This window comes from Globicephala melas, chromosome 13 (genome assembly GCF_963455315.2).
Source record: "Globicephala melas chromosome 13, mGloMel1.2, whole genome shotgun sequence".
NCBI lineage: Eukaryota > Metazoa > Chordata > Mammalia > Artiodactyla > Delphinidae > Globicephala > Globicephala melas.
In genome coordinates this window covers 40669458-40688653 of record NC_083326.1, presented here as the reverse complement: position 1 = coordinate 40688653, position 19196 = coordinate 40669458, and the positions used below count along the sequence as shown (strand labels likewise).

At 35.0% G+C, this 19196-nt stretch overlaps 1 protein-coding gene across 9 annotated transcripts in view; it reads right to left on the bottom strand.

The window, feature by feature from the left end:
- NOL4 (nucleolar protein 4) overlaps positions 1-19196 on the bottom strand; it is a 395653-nt gene that overhangs the window by 290351 nt on the left and 86106 nt on the right. For 5 of the 9 annotated variants that reach the window (XM_030876500.2, XM_030876501.2, XM_030876503.2 and 2 more), the window contains exon 2: positions 2816-2965. In XM_030876500.2, coding sequence (XP_030732360.1) covers positions 2816-2965 — 150 coding nt within the window. Of the gene's footprint in view, positions 1-1770; positions 1834-2815; positions 2966-3618; positions 3641-4589; positions 4664-19196 lie in introns of those variants that run through there. The other 4 variants (XM_060310591.1, XM_060310589.1, XM_060310586.1 and 1 more) reach the window with 4 other exon arrangements.

The following is a 19196-nucleotide window of genomic DNA, read 5'->3' as shown; positions in this document are numbered from 1 at the left end:
ATGATAGCCTTTACATATTCCTAAAATGTGTCATTTTATGTGGATTTTTAAAAAGAGCTCATGAGTAACAGAATATACACCCTCCAATTTTTTTCTCTAGTCAGATCAGATTGCAATAAAATTTAAGTTGTATAACGACTAGATATTTCAAGGAATGATATACTGCAGATAGGTAAAAACAAATAGCATTCAAAAGTTAATCCAATATTAAAGGACCACCATTTCCTGCAGAGTGAAAACATAGAAAGATTTGCAAAAAAGGCAAAGTAAATAAAATGACCGCTAAATCTATTGGTAATATTATTAAGACAAAATGACACGTTTTAATGATTAGTTGTATAAGTATGGTTTCTTGGCCATGTAGGATAAGGGAGAAAAAGAAAGTCAATAATCATGCATGCTCTATGAGCTAATGTGTTAGAAGTAGGAAAAAAATATTAATCTTAATGGGAACCATTATAACTGCGATAGGTATCTAGCTAATTCTACCAGTGACTAGCCAATTCCAGCATTAGTATTGAGAACTAAATTCTGACCCAACAGTCTAGGGCCCTAATAGCACTACACCATTTCATTTCAAATTGCATTTAGTTTTATGCCCCATTAGTTGAACATTTATATCAACATTAGAATTAAATTCATTGTGGCGTCATGTGCACAGTTTTGCTGGCAATGCAGCAGTGTTTTTTTTCTTTTTTTTCCTACAATCTATTATTACTCCATAAAATGGAAATGTTTTCTAGTTAGGATTCAGTTGAGAAATACCAGAAGGCAGAAAGTGAGGCCAGAAGAAACCTTCATGATATTAGGAAAAGGTGAGACTACTTTAGATGCGGAAACAAAAAATAAACTTGGGAAAGAAAAGAATCTTCAAATAGGACATTCTCAAGAGGGAATGGATGATGTTTCAGATACTATTTATACATTCCAAGTTGGTATCCAGCCCTACCCCAAAATGCAGAAAACATCTTCAAAATGTTAATGCAAAATGATGTATGTTGGAAATGCGTTTACCAATTTATTGGAAGTGTTCAGCATGCATTACGGCAGTGGGTCAGATTCTCTACATTGCATTTAGGAAAAACACCGGGTGAGAGACTTGGGTTTATGTCATATTTCTCTTTTAATTAAAGGTCTCTAATAAGTGGATTTCAAAGATTAAATCACTTTAAATTGCTTTTGGCACCTAAACAGATTTGGCTGCCACGCTATTCCTGACAGTGAAGCCACTTGTTTTTTGTTGGTTTGTTTTCATTGAATACAACTGAACTTATGTATTCCTACCTTACAAAGTCCTATCAAGTTTAGGTAGCTATTTTGTGAAAATGAATTATCATAAGAGTACACAGTTAGTGATATTAGTAGATCAATATACAGTTTTTTTCCCTATTAGTATCCAGAGATACAACCCTGGCTTAGGAGGCAGGCAAAATGAGTATGTTCAGTAACATTAGTCTACACAAAAGTATCTTAAGAAGCTAGGTCATTATCATTAGTCATGATAAAGATGTCTCCTCAGATATGTAAGTCAAAAGAAAGTTTATGTGGCAGAGTTATGTAAGGAAACTTACAATAGTGCCTGCCCACAAACCATGCAATTTGGAAACAGCCAAGAAACAAAACCATAGAGAAGGAGAGATAAATACAACATGTATTAGGGGTTATTATGCAACTATAAAGATTCAATATGACCCTGGAGATATAGCAAAAAATAGTTATGGAAAAGAAGCTATTTCTTATGCTCAGTAGCTAATTTTCAAACATATGTACCTGTATTTGAAACTTTGAGCATTTCACACATTTTTCTGTATCTGAAAAAAAAATGGATCCAGACTGATATTGTGTATAAATATAGCTGAAAACAGTTAATATAAAGGTAGCCAAAAGCAAAGTTCAATAAGAATTTTAAAAAAGGATATTATTCTGATTGCTGATAAAGTATTTCTGATGTACACTTTGCTCATATTGGAAAAGAATAATTTACTCTTCAATTTTCCTAGAAAGGATGAATTATCTATAGTAAGCTGATTTCATAAAATGTTTAATTAAATAAAAAACTAGATTAAAGTGTCTAGATCGAACAGTAAGTATAATTAAGAGCTTTAGAAATAATATATAACTCCATTTTGACAATATATATTCAATATCTAACAGTTAGTTACATCTGTTTTCTAGATAATTTACAATAAAAGCATTATATATTTTCATTTTTAAATGTTCAAGGGCACTAGGCCTATGAAAATAACACATATTTTTAAATAACTTATACTGGAAAATTAAGAAAGGCATACCCTTCAGGGCAAATGTATTTAATATAAGGTAACATAAGAAAAGTACATAAAATTTTCTTATTCATGTGACTATAAGTATTAAATAAGAAATACCTGAACATATTAATATGTTTTGAAGGGGAAGGACTGTTAAGACAATAGTGGTAGTACAAAAGTTCATATGTTCCAGTAGATAATTTATATATTATGATTTGAACACATATTATATATTGAATATATAACACAACTAATCTTCCCATTTGTGGGCATTTGACTGGGACTACCACATTTTATGCACATTTAAAGAAAAGAAAATGATAATGCTAGAAACAGGTTTCTAGCAATATATGCAATAGACTTAGTGAACATACAACCAAAATAGAATTCAATAATAATAGTTTAAATGTTGGGTGTGACCATGATATAGTCTAATTTATGTTGAAGATAGAACAGTCATAGCTATTTAACCCATCTTTAATAAGCATATAATGTCAAATTTCAAAATGCATGCCTTTTTCTTTTCTTTTTTTGTTTTTTTAACTTACTGCTTTGTAAGTTCTCTTTTGTCCAGCATGTTTCCGAATTTGTTCTCCATTTGGCCCTGTTTCCACATGCATCGAATAGATAATGTCAAAGAAATCTTCAACCACAGCTACCCGCCGCAAAGATAGCTTCTCATCTACCCCTACGCCATCCTAGAAACAAAGCCAAAAAAAAAAAAAAAAAGGCACAAGATTAATAAAGAAATATGGAAATATGTATTTAATATATAAGGTTGACACAGAAAGTTCATTAGACAAAAACATTTTAATAAACTGATCCAAATCATCTAGATAATAAAGTTCAAAAAATTATGATTGAATATCTCATTTTATATATTATTTACATACAAAACTTTAAGAAACATGAAAAAAGATATTTGGCATAGTCAATCACGCTTACCCATTAATGCCACCTTTTAAATTTTAAAATGACTTAGTTGTAACCATCAGTGTAACTTTCTTAAGTTACTCTGAAATACATTATTAAGGTCCAGTAATTTTTTTACTGTAATAATTTCTTCTAGATATTGATTTCTTATCTAATCAATATCTATTGTGTCCCTGGGTACTGGGCATTGTGATTAGAGAAATGAAAGAAATAATATGAAACCTCTACTCTTAGTATCATACAATCTAGGAAAGAAAATTCATCTACTCTGCTATCCATATTAGACTAAGGGAGAGTATGGGTTAAAGGTTAAAAATGTGAGCTCTGGAGATGATCTAGGTGTGAACTTTAGATCATCCACTCAGAAGTTGTGTATTTTGTGCAAATCTTTTAAACGTCTCGAAATTTGTTTTCTCACCTGTAAAATAGGGATAATAGAGCCTCCTTCGCAGACCTGTAATCATTAAATGAAATAATGTATGTAAAGGATATAACCCAATGTTTGGCATATAGTGAACAGTCAATAAGTGGTGGCTTTTGCCATTCTGATGATCATGATAAAAATATAAGTCAAGTAGTAGGGGAGTTCAGAGAATAAAGATGTCACCTTTTACTGAAGCAACTTCATGCAAGAAACAGAATTTGACATGGGTGGGAGCTGAAGCAGGGGATAAGTCATGGCAGTGGGAAAGACAGCAAAGAGCCAAAAGTTTCCGTACATGACTGAGAAGAATAAATAATAAGTTTGGAATGAGATAAGAGATAAATTTAATCTTACATGGCTGCCACATGAATGAATTCACTATTTCTGAGTGGATGATCCAAAGTTAACACCTAGATACTCTCTAGAGCTCCAATTTTTAAGCTTTAACCCATCTGTCCCTTAGTCTAATGCTGACAACACAGTAGATGCATTTTTATTTCTGAAATGAAAGGGTTTCCTACTTGCAAACACACACACACGCACACACACACTCTCACACAATGTTCTTAGTCAGACCTTGAGGCATAACCTGAAGTAACATGACAGCTCCATAAATGCTGGCATACAACACAAGAAGATGATTAACCTGAGCAAATCATTACACAGTCAATGAATCAAATGGCAAAAGCCTCTTTGAACAGTAGTGCCAGAAGACTGAGCTTACTGCAAAACTGAAAGCAAATCACCTGATGCTTTTTGTTAGTTTGGTTTTTATTTTATTCATTTATTTCTTCTGGTTTACAATAGGTCTCAGTAGCAGCAGTGCCTAAAGCAGGATATTCAAATAACTATATACATTAAGTCTTATATATGGCCAAACAGCCAGGCATTCCACCTTTGTTAAATGTGAAGTGCTCCCTCACAAATTATCTGTGATGCATGTGGTTCCTCACTAGGTTTCAGACCTTTCTGACTTCTCTCCTTTAACATCTTGAGCCATCTCTTCTTCTACACTGGGCTCCATGGATAATCCTTCATTGCCTTATGATGCAAGACCAATCTGCAGTGAGAGGACAGGGAAGCTGCATGAATCACAGCAGTGACCAGCCTGGAAATTAGTTGAAACTTAGAGGATAGTGTCAGGGAAGCACCATTTCAGATGTCCACCCACCAGCTCTCCTGGCCCACCCCCTCCTCCTCAGAGAACATCCACTCTTCCTAGGCTCGAAATCCAAATTCTAAGTCCACTGACTAGCAAAACTACCCTCAAAACTTCATCTTTTCTCTCAGAAATAAAACTTAGAGTTTCCTCTCAGTTCCTTTGCCAGATAACCAAAAATACAGTAATTTCATACAGTTAGTAAACTATGAGTGATGTAGGGATCATAGCCTATGAATTCATTCCTTCAGCACGTATCCTAAAAGTACCAACTACTGCCAAGCCCTCTTCTGCTAGGTGCTGAAGTTATCAAAGTGTATGAGACAGATAACCCAGGTTTTTGTGGGTTTCAGTCTAGTAGAGAAAATATTAAACAAATCATTGCTATGACTATATATTAATTTCCTGTAGCTTCTGTAACAAATTACCACAAAATGGGTGGCTTACAAAAAAGCAAATTACTGTAGCTTTGTAGTATAGTCTGAAATCAGGGAGCCTGATTCCTCCAGCTCCTTTTTTCGTTCTCAAGATTGCTTTGGCTATTCGGGGTCTTTTGTGTTTCCATACAGATTGCGAAATTTTTTGTTCTAGTTCTGTGAAAAATGCCAGTGGATAGACCTAGAGTCTGTCATACAGAGTGAAGTAAGTCAGAAAGAAAAAGACAAATACCGTATGCTAACACATATATATGGAATTTAAGAAAAAAAAATGTCACGAAGAACCTAGGGGTAAGACAGGAATAAAGACACAGACCTACTGGAGAACGGACTTGAGGATATGGGGAGGGGGAAGGGTGAGCTGTGACAGGGCGAGAGAGGGTCATGGACATATACACACTAACAAACGTAAGGTAGATAGCTAGTGGGAATCAGCCGCATGGCACAGGGATATCAGCTCGGTGCTTTGTGACCGCCTGGAGGGGTGGGATAGGGAGGGTGGGAGGGAGGGAGACGCAAGAGGGAAGAGACATGGGAACACATGTATATGTATAACTGATTCACTTTGTTATAAAGCAGAAACTAACACACCATTGTAAAGCAATTATACCCTAATAAAGATGTTAAAAAAAAAAGCAAATTTATTCTCCCATAGTCCTGGAAGCTAGAAGTTCAAAATCAAGATGTTGACAGAGCTGGTCTCCCTTTAAAAGCTCTAGGGAAGAATCCATTCTTTGTCTTTTCCAGGCTCTGGAGGTTGCCGGCATTCATGGCTTGAGGCCTTATCACATTGACTTCTCTTTGATGTGTTTCTCCTCTGTGTCTCTCATTTACAAGGACCCATCTTATATGAGGGAATGTAGGGCCTGACCAGATAATCCAGGATAATCTCCTCCTATCAAGATCCTTAACTTAATTGCATCTTCAAAGACTTTCTTCCCCAAGTAACTTTTACAAATTCCCAGAATTGGGATTTGAAGTCTTTGGGCAGGCATTATTCAACTGACTACAGGTAATATGTATCAGAGTACAGAAGGTACAAGTTGTGCTATGGGAGCATATATCGGAAATGGCTTACAATTATTGGCCAACAGTAAACACTCCCTGATTTCAGACTACACTACAAATCTACAGTAGTCAAAACAGTATGGCACTGGCATAAAAACAGAAGCATAGATCAGTGGAACAGGACAGACAGCCCAGAAATAAACCCACGCACTTATGGTCAATTAATCTACCTCAAAGGAGGCAAGAATACACAGTGGAGAAAAGACAGTCTCTTTAATAAGTGGTGCTGGGAAAACTGGACAGCTACATGTAAAAGAATGAAACAAAAACGTTCTTTAACACCATATACAATCTCATTTACTATTGCATCAAAAAGAATAAAATACTGAGGAATAAACTTACTTAAGGAGACAAAAGACCTGTACTCCAAAAACTATAAGATGCCAATGAAAGAATTAAAGGTCACACAAACAGATGGAAAGAGATACCGTGTTCTTGTACTAGAAGAATTAATATTGTTAAAATGACCATACTACCAAGGCAATCTACAGATTCAATGCAATCTCTATTAAAATACCAATGGCATTTTCACAGAACTAGAACAATTAATTTTAAAATTTGTATGGAAACACGAAAGACCCCAAATAGCCAAAGCAATATTGGGAAAGAAAAATGGAGTCGGAGGTATCAGGCTCCCTGACTTCACACTATACTACAAAGCTACAGAGATTAAAACAGCATGGTACTGGCAGAAAAACAGAAATATATATATAATGGAATATTACCCAGACATAAAAAAGAATTAGATGTTGCCATTTGCGACAACACGGATGACCTAGAGAGTATTATGCTAAGTGAAATCGTTCAGAGAAAGACAAATACTGTATGATTTCACTTACGTGTAGAATCTAAAAAACAAAACAAGTGAACAAACATAACAAAACAGAAACAGAGTCACAGACACAGAGAACAAAGAGATGGTTGCTAGAGGGACAGGGCATAGGGGATGAGTGAAATAGGTGGGAGAAATTAACAGGTATAAACTTCCAGTTACAAAATAAATGAGTCACAGGGATGAAATGTATGGCATGGGAAATATAGTCAATAACAATGTAATATCTTTGTATATTAACTAGTCTTATTGTGGTGATCATTTTGTAATGTATAGAAACACTGAATCACTAGATATGCACCGGGAGCTAACAGAATGTTATAGATCAGTCATACTTCAAAAAGCAAACAGTCATAGAAAAAGGAATCAGATTTGTGGTTACTTGAAGAGAAGGGTAAGAGTAGGGGAAATTGGATTAAAGTGGTCAAAAGGTACAAACTTCCAGTTATAAGTCCTAGGGATATAATATACAACATGATTAATATAATTAACACTACTGTATGTTATATATGAAAGTTGTTAAGAGTTTTCATCACAAGGAAAAAATTATTTTTCTCCTTTTACTTTGTATTTATATGAGATGACTGATGTCTACTAAACTTATTGTGGTAATCATCTCATGATGTATGTAAGTCAAATTATTCTGCTCTACACCTTAAACTTATAGTGTTGCATTTCAATTATATCTCAATAAAACTGGATGGCCAAAAAAATAAGAAAAATCTCAAATCAGATTCCTACCTTTCCACCTTAAGTAAGCAGAAAAAGAGTAAAGTAAAATGAAGCAAAAGGGGGAAATATTTAAAAAGAGGAGAAACAAATAAAAGAGAATAAAAAACAATGAATAAGATCAGTAAATTCAAAGAGTAGTCTTTGAAAGTTTTTTAAATGACAAAACTTTAGCTTTACTGCTCCAAATAAAGAGGGAGAAGACTCAAATTACTAAAATCAGGAATAAAAGAAATATCCCTACTGACCTGACAAAAATAAAAAAGAGTTTAAAAATATTATAAACAACTGTATGCTGACAAATCAAATAACCACATAAAATGAACAATTCCTAGAAAGATGTAAATTACTGAAATTGACTAAAAAAATAGAAAATCTGAATAGGTTTGTGACAAGTAAAGATACAAAATTAGTAATGAAAAAACGCTTTCACAAAGAAAAGCCCAGGTTCAGAGGGTTTTACTGGACTGAACATTCAAGGAATAATGGCCAATTCATCAGAAAAACAGATGAGAAAACACTTCTGAAATCACTCTATGAGGCCAGGATTACCTTTATATCAAAACTAAATACATCACAAGGAAAAAAACTACAGACAAATATATTTTATGAATATAGATATACAAATCTTCAACAAAACACTAACAAATTCCAATCATATATATAGTAATTATTATTATATACCACAACCAAGTAGGATAATCCCAAGTTGGTTTAACTCAAGAAAATGAATTAATGTAATAAACCATTTTAATAGAGTAAAGGGAAAAAAGCATATGATCACCTCAACAGATGCAGAAAAATATTTGACAAAAGGAACATACTTTTCTGGCAAAAACTTAGTAAACTAGGAATAGAAAGGAATCCTCAATCTGATAAAGGACATCTTGAAAAACCCCACAACAAATATCTTATTTAATGGTGAAAGACTGAATGTTTTCCCTCTAAGAACAGGGGCAAGACAAGAATGTCTGCTCAAGCCACTCTACTTAACACTGTATTTTGAGCTTCTAGTCAGGGCAATTAGGCAAGAAAAAGGCCCCTAGATTGGAAAAGAGGAATAAAACTATCTCTTTTTGCAGATGACATAATCTTATACATAAAAAGGCTTAAGGAATCCACTAAAAAAACTTAGAATTCATAAATGAGTTCTGCAAAGTTAACATTCAAAATCAATATACAAAAATCAGTTGTATTTCTGTTCATTAGCAATGAACAACCCAAAAATAAATTAGGAAAAATAATTCTATTTATAATGGCATATAAAAGAACAGAATACTAGGTATTAATTTAGATTTAACTAAGTTATAGTTAACAAAAAAGTGCAAAACTTGAACATTGACAGCTGCAAAACATTATAAGAAATTTAAAATCATCTAAATAAATGTAAAGACATCCTATGTTCATGAATCAGAAGGCTTAATATTGTTAAGATGGCAATACTCCAAAAAATAATTTACAGATTCAATGCAATTGCTATTAAAAAGCTAACTAGCTTTTTTGCAGAAATTGACAAGTTACAATTCATATGTAACTGCAAAGTATTAAGAAAAAACAAAATAGTCTTTTAAAAGAAATTTGGAGGTCTTACACTTCTTAATTTCAAAATTAATTATAAATCTAAAGTAATGTACATAGCATGGTACTGGCATGAGAACAGATATATAGATCAATGGGTTAGAACTGAGCTTCCAGAGATAAATCCCTACACTTATTTTCAATTCATTTCCAACAGGAGTGTCAAGTTAATGCAACTGGGAAAGAACAGTCTTTTCAACAAGTGGTGCTGAGACAACTGGATACCCAATGCAAAAGAATGAAGTGGAATCTCTACGTCACACCACAAAAATTAAATCACAATGGATCATCTATCTAAGCATAAGAGCTAAAACTTACAAGAAAACAGGAGTAAATATTTTTAATCTTTAGTAAGGCAAGGTCTTCTCAGTTATGACACCAAAAGCAAAAGCAACAATAGAAAAACTAATAAATTGGACTACACCAAAATGTTTTTTAAATTCATGCTGCAAATGATACAATCAAAAAAGTGAAATGAGAGCCCATAAAAATGAGAGAAAATTATATGTCTAATAAGAGACTTTCATCTGTAATACATGAAAACACTTGCAACTCAATAATAGAAAGAAAAATGACCCAAATAAAAATTGGTAAAAGTCTTACAGACATTTCTCTAGAGAAGATGTTCAAATGGCAAAAAAGCACAACAAAACAGGCTCAACGTCATAGGTAATTAGGGAAATATAAATCAAAACCTCAATAAGATACTACCTCACATTCACTGAGATTGTTATAATCAAAAATAATAAATATTGGTGAGGATATAGAAAAATTAGAACCCTCATGCATTGCTTATGGGAATGCAAAATAATGCCATTGCTTTGGAAAGTTTGGCAGTAACCTGGAAAATCAAACGTAGACTTACCAAAGGACTCAACAAGCCCACACATTTGTATATATCCAAGAGAACTGAAAACATACATTCACATAAAATATATTGTACATAACAAAGCAGCATACTCATAATAGCCAAAAAAGTGGAAACAATTCACATGTCCCTGAACTGATGAATATATATAAAAAAGTGTGTTTATTCAAAACAAAAAACTATACAAAGAAATAAAAAGAGATGAAATATTGATTCATGCTATGCCATGGAAGAACCTGGAAGATACCAAGATAAGTAAAAGTGCCAGACACACAAAAAAACACATATTATATGACTCCAGAAGAGGCAAATTTACATAGATATATTTTACATTTGGTAGTGTGTATATGTCCATGCCACTCTCTCACTTCATCCCAGCTTACCCTTCCCCCTCCCCGTGTCCTCAAGTCCATTCTTGGTTGCTTAGGACTTGGGAAGAGGAGAGAATGAGGATTGACTGCTAACGGGTACAAGTGTCTCTTAGAAGGGACAAAAATGTTCTAAAATTAGGTGGTGGTGATATTTTTATACCCTGTGAATATGCTAAAAACATTGAATTGTATACTTTAAATGAATGGATTGTGTGGTGTGTGAGTTATATCTCAATAAACCTGTTAACTATGTGACCTCCAACAGTTTTGGATTTTGAGTTTAAAGATGCAAAAAAACAGGAAGAGGAGCTCATACAATACAAATTTAAACAGTCTGCAAACACATGAGCATCCGGTGCAAATAGAAGTGGTTTAATCACCAAGGCTTATAGTTGTATACTGGTAAGTGTTTAACAGCTGTCTCATAAAAAATAAATACATAAGGTTACTGTAAATTTTAATGATATAAAAGATGTGTAGCATGTAACTTATAAATAATAATAAAATATACAATATTTTTTATTGTAAATTCCATATAGACAATTAGCTCCCATGAGCTAATACAACCTAGCTCCAGGATTCCACTGTTTTTATGTCATTCAAGATGAGTGAATGACATATTTAACGAATTAAATGAGTCATTTATAGTACAGTTCCTGTGGTTAACCACTGACCAAAAAAGCCTCTGATAACAACAACAAAAAAAATTAACTGATCTAATGTGACAATTCAGGGTGCCATAAAAGAAATACAGCTTCTTTTGGATAAACTTTATATTAAAGCTAATATAATAGCAAAACTAATCAAGTTTGTAAATTGAGTCTGTGATGGCAAATCTGTGCTTAAAAAAAGATTTTTTTAACGCCCTTACTGTATTATATTAACATATTAAAATTATACTGAAGGAAAACAATGGTTAAGCTCAAAAATGAGTCACCCTCACTTACTTTCTGCTAGCTTACTGATTGCCAATTGTTAAGATGATACACATACACATAAAAATTTAAGGCAATCATATGAAATTGATAAATGAGAGACACCAAGCCTAGAGATGCTAACATTATTATGATGAAATCAAAATGTCATTCACGTTAAAAGACTACCATGTAGATCTACATGTATCTTCTTGGCCCTACAGGATCTGTTGTGAAGATACTATTCCTGAACCATTATGGGATAGATCTCTCTCCTGAAATCCTTCCTGACTACCATTCTCCACAGGAGACTGTATCTGCTTGGGAGGTAATATGGCAAGACATGGATACACATTGACACTAGTATATCACTCAAGCATACTATTCAGATCAAAACAGGAACATTTATGAGAGTTTTCCACTCAATTAAAAATTGTAATTTGGGACTTCCCTGCTGGTGCAGTGGTTAAGAATCCACCTGCCAATGCAGGGAACACGAGTTCGATCCCTGGGCCGGAAGATCCCACATGCCACAGAGCAACTAAGCCCACGCACCACAACTACCAAGCCTGCGCTCTAGAGCCCGCAAGTCACAACTACTGAGCCCGCGTGCCACAACTACTGAAGCCCACCCGCCCTGCGCTGTGCAACGAGAAGCCCATGCTCTGCAACGAAGAGTAGCCCCCGCTTGCTGCAACCAGAGAAAGCTCATGAGCAGCAAAGAAGAGCCAACGCAGCCAAAAATAAATAAATAAAATAAAATAAATTTATTTTAAAAAATTGTAATTAAAAGTCCAAATTTTGATACATCAAATACAACATCTACTGAAATAATTTTCTTTTAAATTATAATAGAGAATTCAAACTAAGGTCAATGAAGCCCATATACTGCCTAGAAATCAATGAATGAAAATTATCACCTTCTCTCCCTCAGTCCAACTCTTATCAAACAGATATTCTAACTGGCAAAATCATTATCATAAACTAACTGATGTGATAGATAACAACTTTAGTGAAATATCTAGAAATAAAAGCCGTATGATGGGTTTCCAATTCATAAGCAACAAATAAAACAACATAATAAAGAAAAAAGAAGAGATAGTGAAATAAATCTAAATCCTGAAAATTCAATTTTCAAGAGTCCTAAACTCAAGAATTCGCAGAGAACATCTATAGATAATCTAACCTAATTTTTACCAATACCTTTGAGGCTCCACCTAAACTGAGAGTTAGCCTTGCTCCTATCCTGTTCTGTTGACACCTTCTGCTCACTCTCCATTGGCAGATTAGTTGTCCTAGGCTGAGATACAACGATGAAAGACGAAAGAAGAGGGTTCAGTCTGCGAAGACTGAAAGGTATGCAAAACATAGCTTAAGGCAACTACATAAGGACACCCAGATGCTGTGGAATACAGCTCTGTAGGAGAGAAGCAATCAGGAAGCCCAGCAGTGGGGCAGTATGAAATAAAGGCAAGGCTTAGGAATTTACCTCTACTATGTGCAAGATACTACAATAGATTTTTAGCTGATTTTTTTTAAACCAACTTGTATTTGTAAGATGTATTTCCCTTCCTGAAAGAGCTTGTGGTCTACCACTAGAAGTTTTGATGAAGTATGCTGAAAGAGACTATAATTAGTAGAGTATGATAAAGCCAATGTGCTCCAAGACGGGTTCCCAAACTTGGCTACACACTGGGATCTCCTGGTGAACTTTAAAGAACAGCCTGATACCTAGATTCCTCCCACAGAGAATGTGATTGAATAGGTCAGGGGTGCACCTCGGCATGGGTTTTTTAAATACCTCCCTCAGTGATTCTGACATACAGCCAAAGATGAGAAATCAGGAGAGGGATGAATTAGAGATGAGGATGGAAGAGAATGCTGGGCTCATGGACGTCAGACCTGCGAGTCATTTATTACTTTACATGCAGTGGGAAACCAAGTGGGAAATTCAAGGATTTTTTACCATGAGAATTCCAAAATAGATCAGTGCCCTAAAACAACTCCTGTAACAGTAAAATGTAAAGTATAACCGGATTAAACAAGGGAGGTAGTGACAAGAGAGGAAAGAAAGGCAAAGTTAAGAGAAAATTTGGGAAGGTAAAATTCACCCATTGCTGGTGATGGCTTCCATGTAAAGGTGAGCTGAAGAATGAATGGATTTAAAATGAGGCAGAGAAGTGAACGAGACCAAAAAGGCGGGGGGTGGGGTGGTAGATGGGGTGGAGTAAAGAGTAGAATGAAAGGGAGAAATTGGTAGATGAAGTAGAAGCCAAGGGGCTGAGGTTAGAGGAAACAAGAAGCACAAGAGCTGCTTTGTCCTGGTCCCTGCTACAAGGTGGTTACCCTTGTAGCTACTCTTGGGGTCTGACAATGCTGCTATTCCCAGTTTACATAGAGGACACTGGGCACAGAGTAACTTTCTCAAATCACTAGACTGTGCTAGGATACAAGGCAGGACTCTGGAGCACAAGCAGTTACCCCTATGAAGGGGAAAAGTGACAGGACAATACCCACCTCCACTCTTATTCAAGCAGAATGTGCTCATTTTCAAAGAGGCCATCTGCAGCCCTAAACTCTTTTTAACCTTAGGGAAGATCCTGCCACTTGGCCCTCAGGGCTTCAGTTTACTCGTATATTAAAAAAAAAAAAAAAATCTGATAAATAATTTACAAGAAGCCTTCAGCTAATAAAAAATTTTGATTTTATGTATTGATTATTGAAGAAATTCACCCTACTTATGTGTGAAATATAGTATGTTTAAAAATGAAATTAAAAACTTTGAATCAGTGGCATTTTTTAGCTAACACCTTCTAAAGGGTTTGAGTTACTGACTGTGTTTTAAAAACGAAAATAACATGTAGAATTTTAAACAAACAATATTTCAGGGGAAAAACAGTACAAAGTAAAGATAGCATAAAGAGAAAAATGAAGCATTTCAACCTAAAAAATACATGTTCATGTGAAAGGCAAACCTCTACAAAATGTATTAATTTTGTACCAGCAACTTATTTGCAAAAAAATAGAGAAAACTTAATTCTACTTCTTTCTAAAATTGATGATTTACCCAAGAAAACAGCATTGAATTCCAAGCTTATGTTTCTTCAATGAGAAGGTAAATTATAATTATTTATGTGGAATACTCATCTTCTCTGCAGCACAAACAAAAGTCCAAGTTACTAGGAGGCCAATCTCCGCCAGCACAAAGAAGTCTGGAAAAACATTGCTTTGCCATATGTTCAGATACTGGCAAAAGGAGCTCTCCTTGTCAGATACTGTCTTATAGGAGGGACTTTTCACCATATCCCTCACAGACGTTGTCGCTGCCTTTGAAGTACAAATAACTTTCAATTTTGAGGTTCTGATTAACCAATTAACATTTAGGTTGCATGTTTCTTGCTTTTCTCATTATTTCACTGCATTAGCATCTATTAAACAGTCTATGTAGTAACCAACAAAAAGGTAAAAACTAAATATCTCTCCTTGACTGATATGTTTAATATAAACTGAGCATTCATCTGGAGATTTAATCATTTGAGCTATCTCTTTTAGTCATCACTGTGGATCATTCTGTATTTTGCTCTGATTTGAGAAGTTCAAATGCATCTTCTTGCATTTTCCATTAATTAACAGTCACAATCATTACCTAAAAGAGTGGTAAAGTCCCTTCTATACTTTGGTACCAGGAACCTAGAGCAAGGCAAATAAAAAATGAATTTTAGAGATACTGGTACTCATAGCAAACTTAAGGATAAAAAATTAAAAGGTCAAAAGATGTATAGTGTTCATGGCCAATAGCCTATAATGCATGAGTATATTCAGAAGAAAATGATAACAAGAAACAAATCATTTAAAGCCTTTGGAGATAAGAAGGCTATCTTTTGAGTCACAATCCCGGGGTGGGGGGTGGAGAAAGACTTAACTTTAGGAAAACTCTGAGGGCAGTAAGTGAATTGGTTACATATGGTCACAAAGCAAGAATTTTTAATCTAATTACAAGGCAAGGAATTAAAGCCTAGAAAGAAAATTTCTTCGCTTCAAATTGATCAGAAGAGCTGCAACAGAGTTTCACTGGGAAGTAAACGTGAAGATTCAGCTAGTGAGGTGTATAAGTAAGATCTCTGTCAAAACTTTATCAAAACTATAATGAGGTATCACCTCATACCTGTCAGAATGGCCACCATCAAAAAAATCTAGAAACAATAAATGCTGGAGACGGTGTGGAAAAAAGGGAACCCTCTTGCACTGTTGGTGGGAATGTAAACTGATACAACCACTATGGAGTACAGCATGGAGGTTCCTTAAAAAACTAAAAATAGAACTACCATATGACCCAGCAGTCCCACTACTGGGCATATACCCTGAGAAAACCATAATTCAAAAAGAGTCATGTACCACAATGTTCACTGCAGCACTATTTACAATAGTGGACATGGAACCAACCTAAGTGTCCATTGACAGATGAATGGATAAAGAAGGTGTGGCACATATATACAATGGAATATTACTCAGCCATAAAAAGAAATGAAATTGAGCTATCTGTAGTGAGGTAGATGGACCTAGAGTCTGTCATACAGAGTGAAGTAAGTCAGAGAGAGAAAAACAAATACCGTATGCTAACACATATATATGGAATCTAAAAAAAAATGGTTCTCATGAACCTAGGGGCAGGACAGGAATAAAGACACAGACGTAGAGAATGGACTTGAGGACACGGGGAGGGAGAAGGGTAAGCTGGGACGAAGTGAGAGAGTGGCATGGATATATATACACTACCAAATATAAAATAGATAGCTAGTCGGAAGCAGCTGCATAGCGCAGGGAGATCAGCTCGGTGCTTTGTGACCACCTAGAGGGGTGGGATAGGGAAGGTGGGAGGGAGACACAAGAGGGAGGGGATATGGGGATATATGTATACGTATAGCTGATTCACTTTGTTATACAGCAGAAACTAACACAACATTGTAAAACAATTATACTCTAATAAAGATGTTTAAAAAAAAAAAAAAAAAAAAGACCAGTCAGGAGTGTCTCCTGATGGATCTCATAAAGGGGACATAGTGTCCTTAACAACTTCCTGACAATGGTCATGACTATGAGACATACAAAGTTAGTAGAATTACATGTAAGTTAGTTAGTAAATGGTTCCTTTCTAAAAAAAAAAAGAATAAAGCTATGGATAAACAACAAGGTCCTACTGTGTAGTGCAGGGAACTATATTCAATATCCTGTGATAAACCATAATGGAAAAGAATATGAAAAAGAATGTATATGTGTGTGTGTATGTATATATATATATATATATACACACATGTATTAAGAGTCACTTTGCTGTACAGCAGTATTTAACAGAACATTTGTTAACTCAACTTTACTTCAAAAAAAAAATAAATTAAAAAAAACCTTTATCACACTTCCCCAACACATTCTATGCCCTGTGTTATTAATATTATTACTATTATTATTATCATCATATTTTGATTAATAGTACTGACACCTAGACTGGCAATCTAGAATTCTGAATCTTCCTCTTACCCAGTAATCAAATAATTCTACCTCTGGACTGGCTCTCCAATCCACTCCTACCCCCTTTTCTACTGGGCTCTTGATTTACTAGTCCAGGAAATGACTTTTGGAGTCTAGACCAGGAATTGCAGATAGGTCGAATTGCATCGCCAAATCTATTTTTGATGGTGGCTATAAAGTATGTAAAGCCTTGATCTGGGCTGATGAGGAAGAGTATTTTTCTGAGTTAGCACTGTCTCCTATGGACTCAAAAATATGAGGTGGCACATGTACTGAGTTTCTGCCAACCCTGGCATTTTCTTTATCCCTTTTCCATTAATTTCGCTCTTTTCCACTCTGTCCTCAAATGACTAAAATAGTCTTCCTTAAAAATGATAACCATATCAACTTATGATTTATAAATTTCTATTAGGCTTTCCTGCCTATAAGATAAAATTCAAGCTCCTTAATTTATTACACATAAATCTTAATTTGATTCCAATTTACTTACCATGACCCAACTTGTCTCTCACTATCCAACACACGCTAATCACAATGAACTTCTCAACATTCCCTGAAAATTCCATAAACTTGTGACTCTTGACTTCCCCACTAGAATCTAAGCTTTCTGCAGGCCAAGACTGAGTTTGTCTTTTTTGCGGTACCCGGGCCTCTCACTGTTGTGCCCTCTCCCGTTGCGGAGCACAGGCTCTGGACGCGCAGGCTTAGCGGCCATGGCTCACGGGCCGAGCCGCTCCACGGCACACGGGATCCTCCCAGACCGGGGCACGAACCCGCGTGCCCTGCATCGGCAGGCGGACTGTCAACCACTGCACCACCAGGGAAGCCCCTGAGTTTGTCTTTTTACTGCTATATCGCAAGGACCTAGAATTGTACCAAGCAGAGAATAAATGGACCGTAATTTCTGAGCAGATACATGAATAAATTAAGGAATTAATAAAGAATATTATCTGCTTTCTTCCTAGAATGTCTCTCTTCAACTGGTAAATTCCTGTTCACCCTTCAAAATCCATCTCACACATCCAGCGTTCCATGAAGCTTTCCCTGATTCTTTAAAGTTAAGTTACTCACGTATCTCCCGTGTTTCTACCTCCGTTTGTTCATTCCTGTTTTTAGCATTTAATATGCTATTTGGTTTTTTTTTAATTTTCTTATAATTTATATACAGTGAAATGCTCAGATCTTAAGTATACTGTTCATCCAGTTAAGAAAAAGGCATCAAACAACAAACATTTCCATCCTACAGAGTTCTTTCATAATCTTTCTTATTCAATTCCTTCAAAGCAATGGCTAATGATTTAAATCCCCAGAGGCTAATATTTGCCTATTCCAAATGTTTATATAAGTGGGATTATACAGTATGTATGTGTGTACTTGTGTCTCATTTCTTTCATTTAGCATGATGACTTACAGATCTATTCATGTTTTGTGTGCATGAATAGTTATTTATTTTTATTTCTGAATAATATTCCATTGCATGACTAAGCCACAATTTGTCCACTTTCTAGTTGATGGGCATTTAGCTTGGTTCCAGTTTGGCACTATTATGAAAAAAAGCAGCTATGCTGTATTTTAAACGGTCCCTTCACTATAAGGTCCTTAATCTGCACAATGAGTTCATCCAGAGAAGATGTTTGGTGACAATTATTTTGAAATTTTAATACTTAGAGTAGTCCATGGCATACAGTACTTGATCAGTAAAGGTGCAAATCAGAGTATAAATCGTATTTCTATAACCTGGATAATTTGTAGAATCTCCTTGTCAAACAGCTGGCTCATGCTGTAGGTATTGGGAAGTGATACCACATTTTGCCTCTTTGAGGCAAACTACCATATTCCACCATTTACTTCCTAAGTTTCCTTGGGAAATTCCGTTACATTTCTCAAGGCTTTGGTTTCCTTATCTGAAACATGAAGATAATTATAGCACTGACCTGTTTGAGTTAATTTGAGAATTACTTTAACTTTACATATAATTTAATAAGGACTCAACAAAGGTTGGTTGTTACTTTATTATAGATAATATGTATCCTTCAACTATCTGACTAGGTCTTTTAATAAATAGACAGTTTGGGGGATAGTTCTCTAAA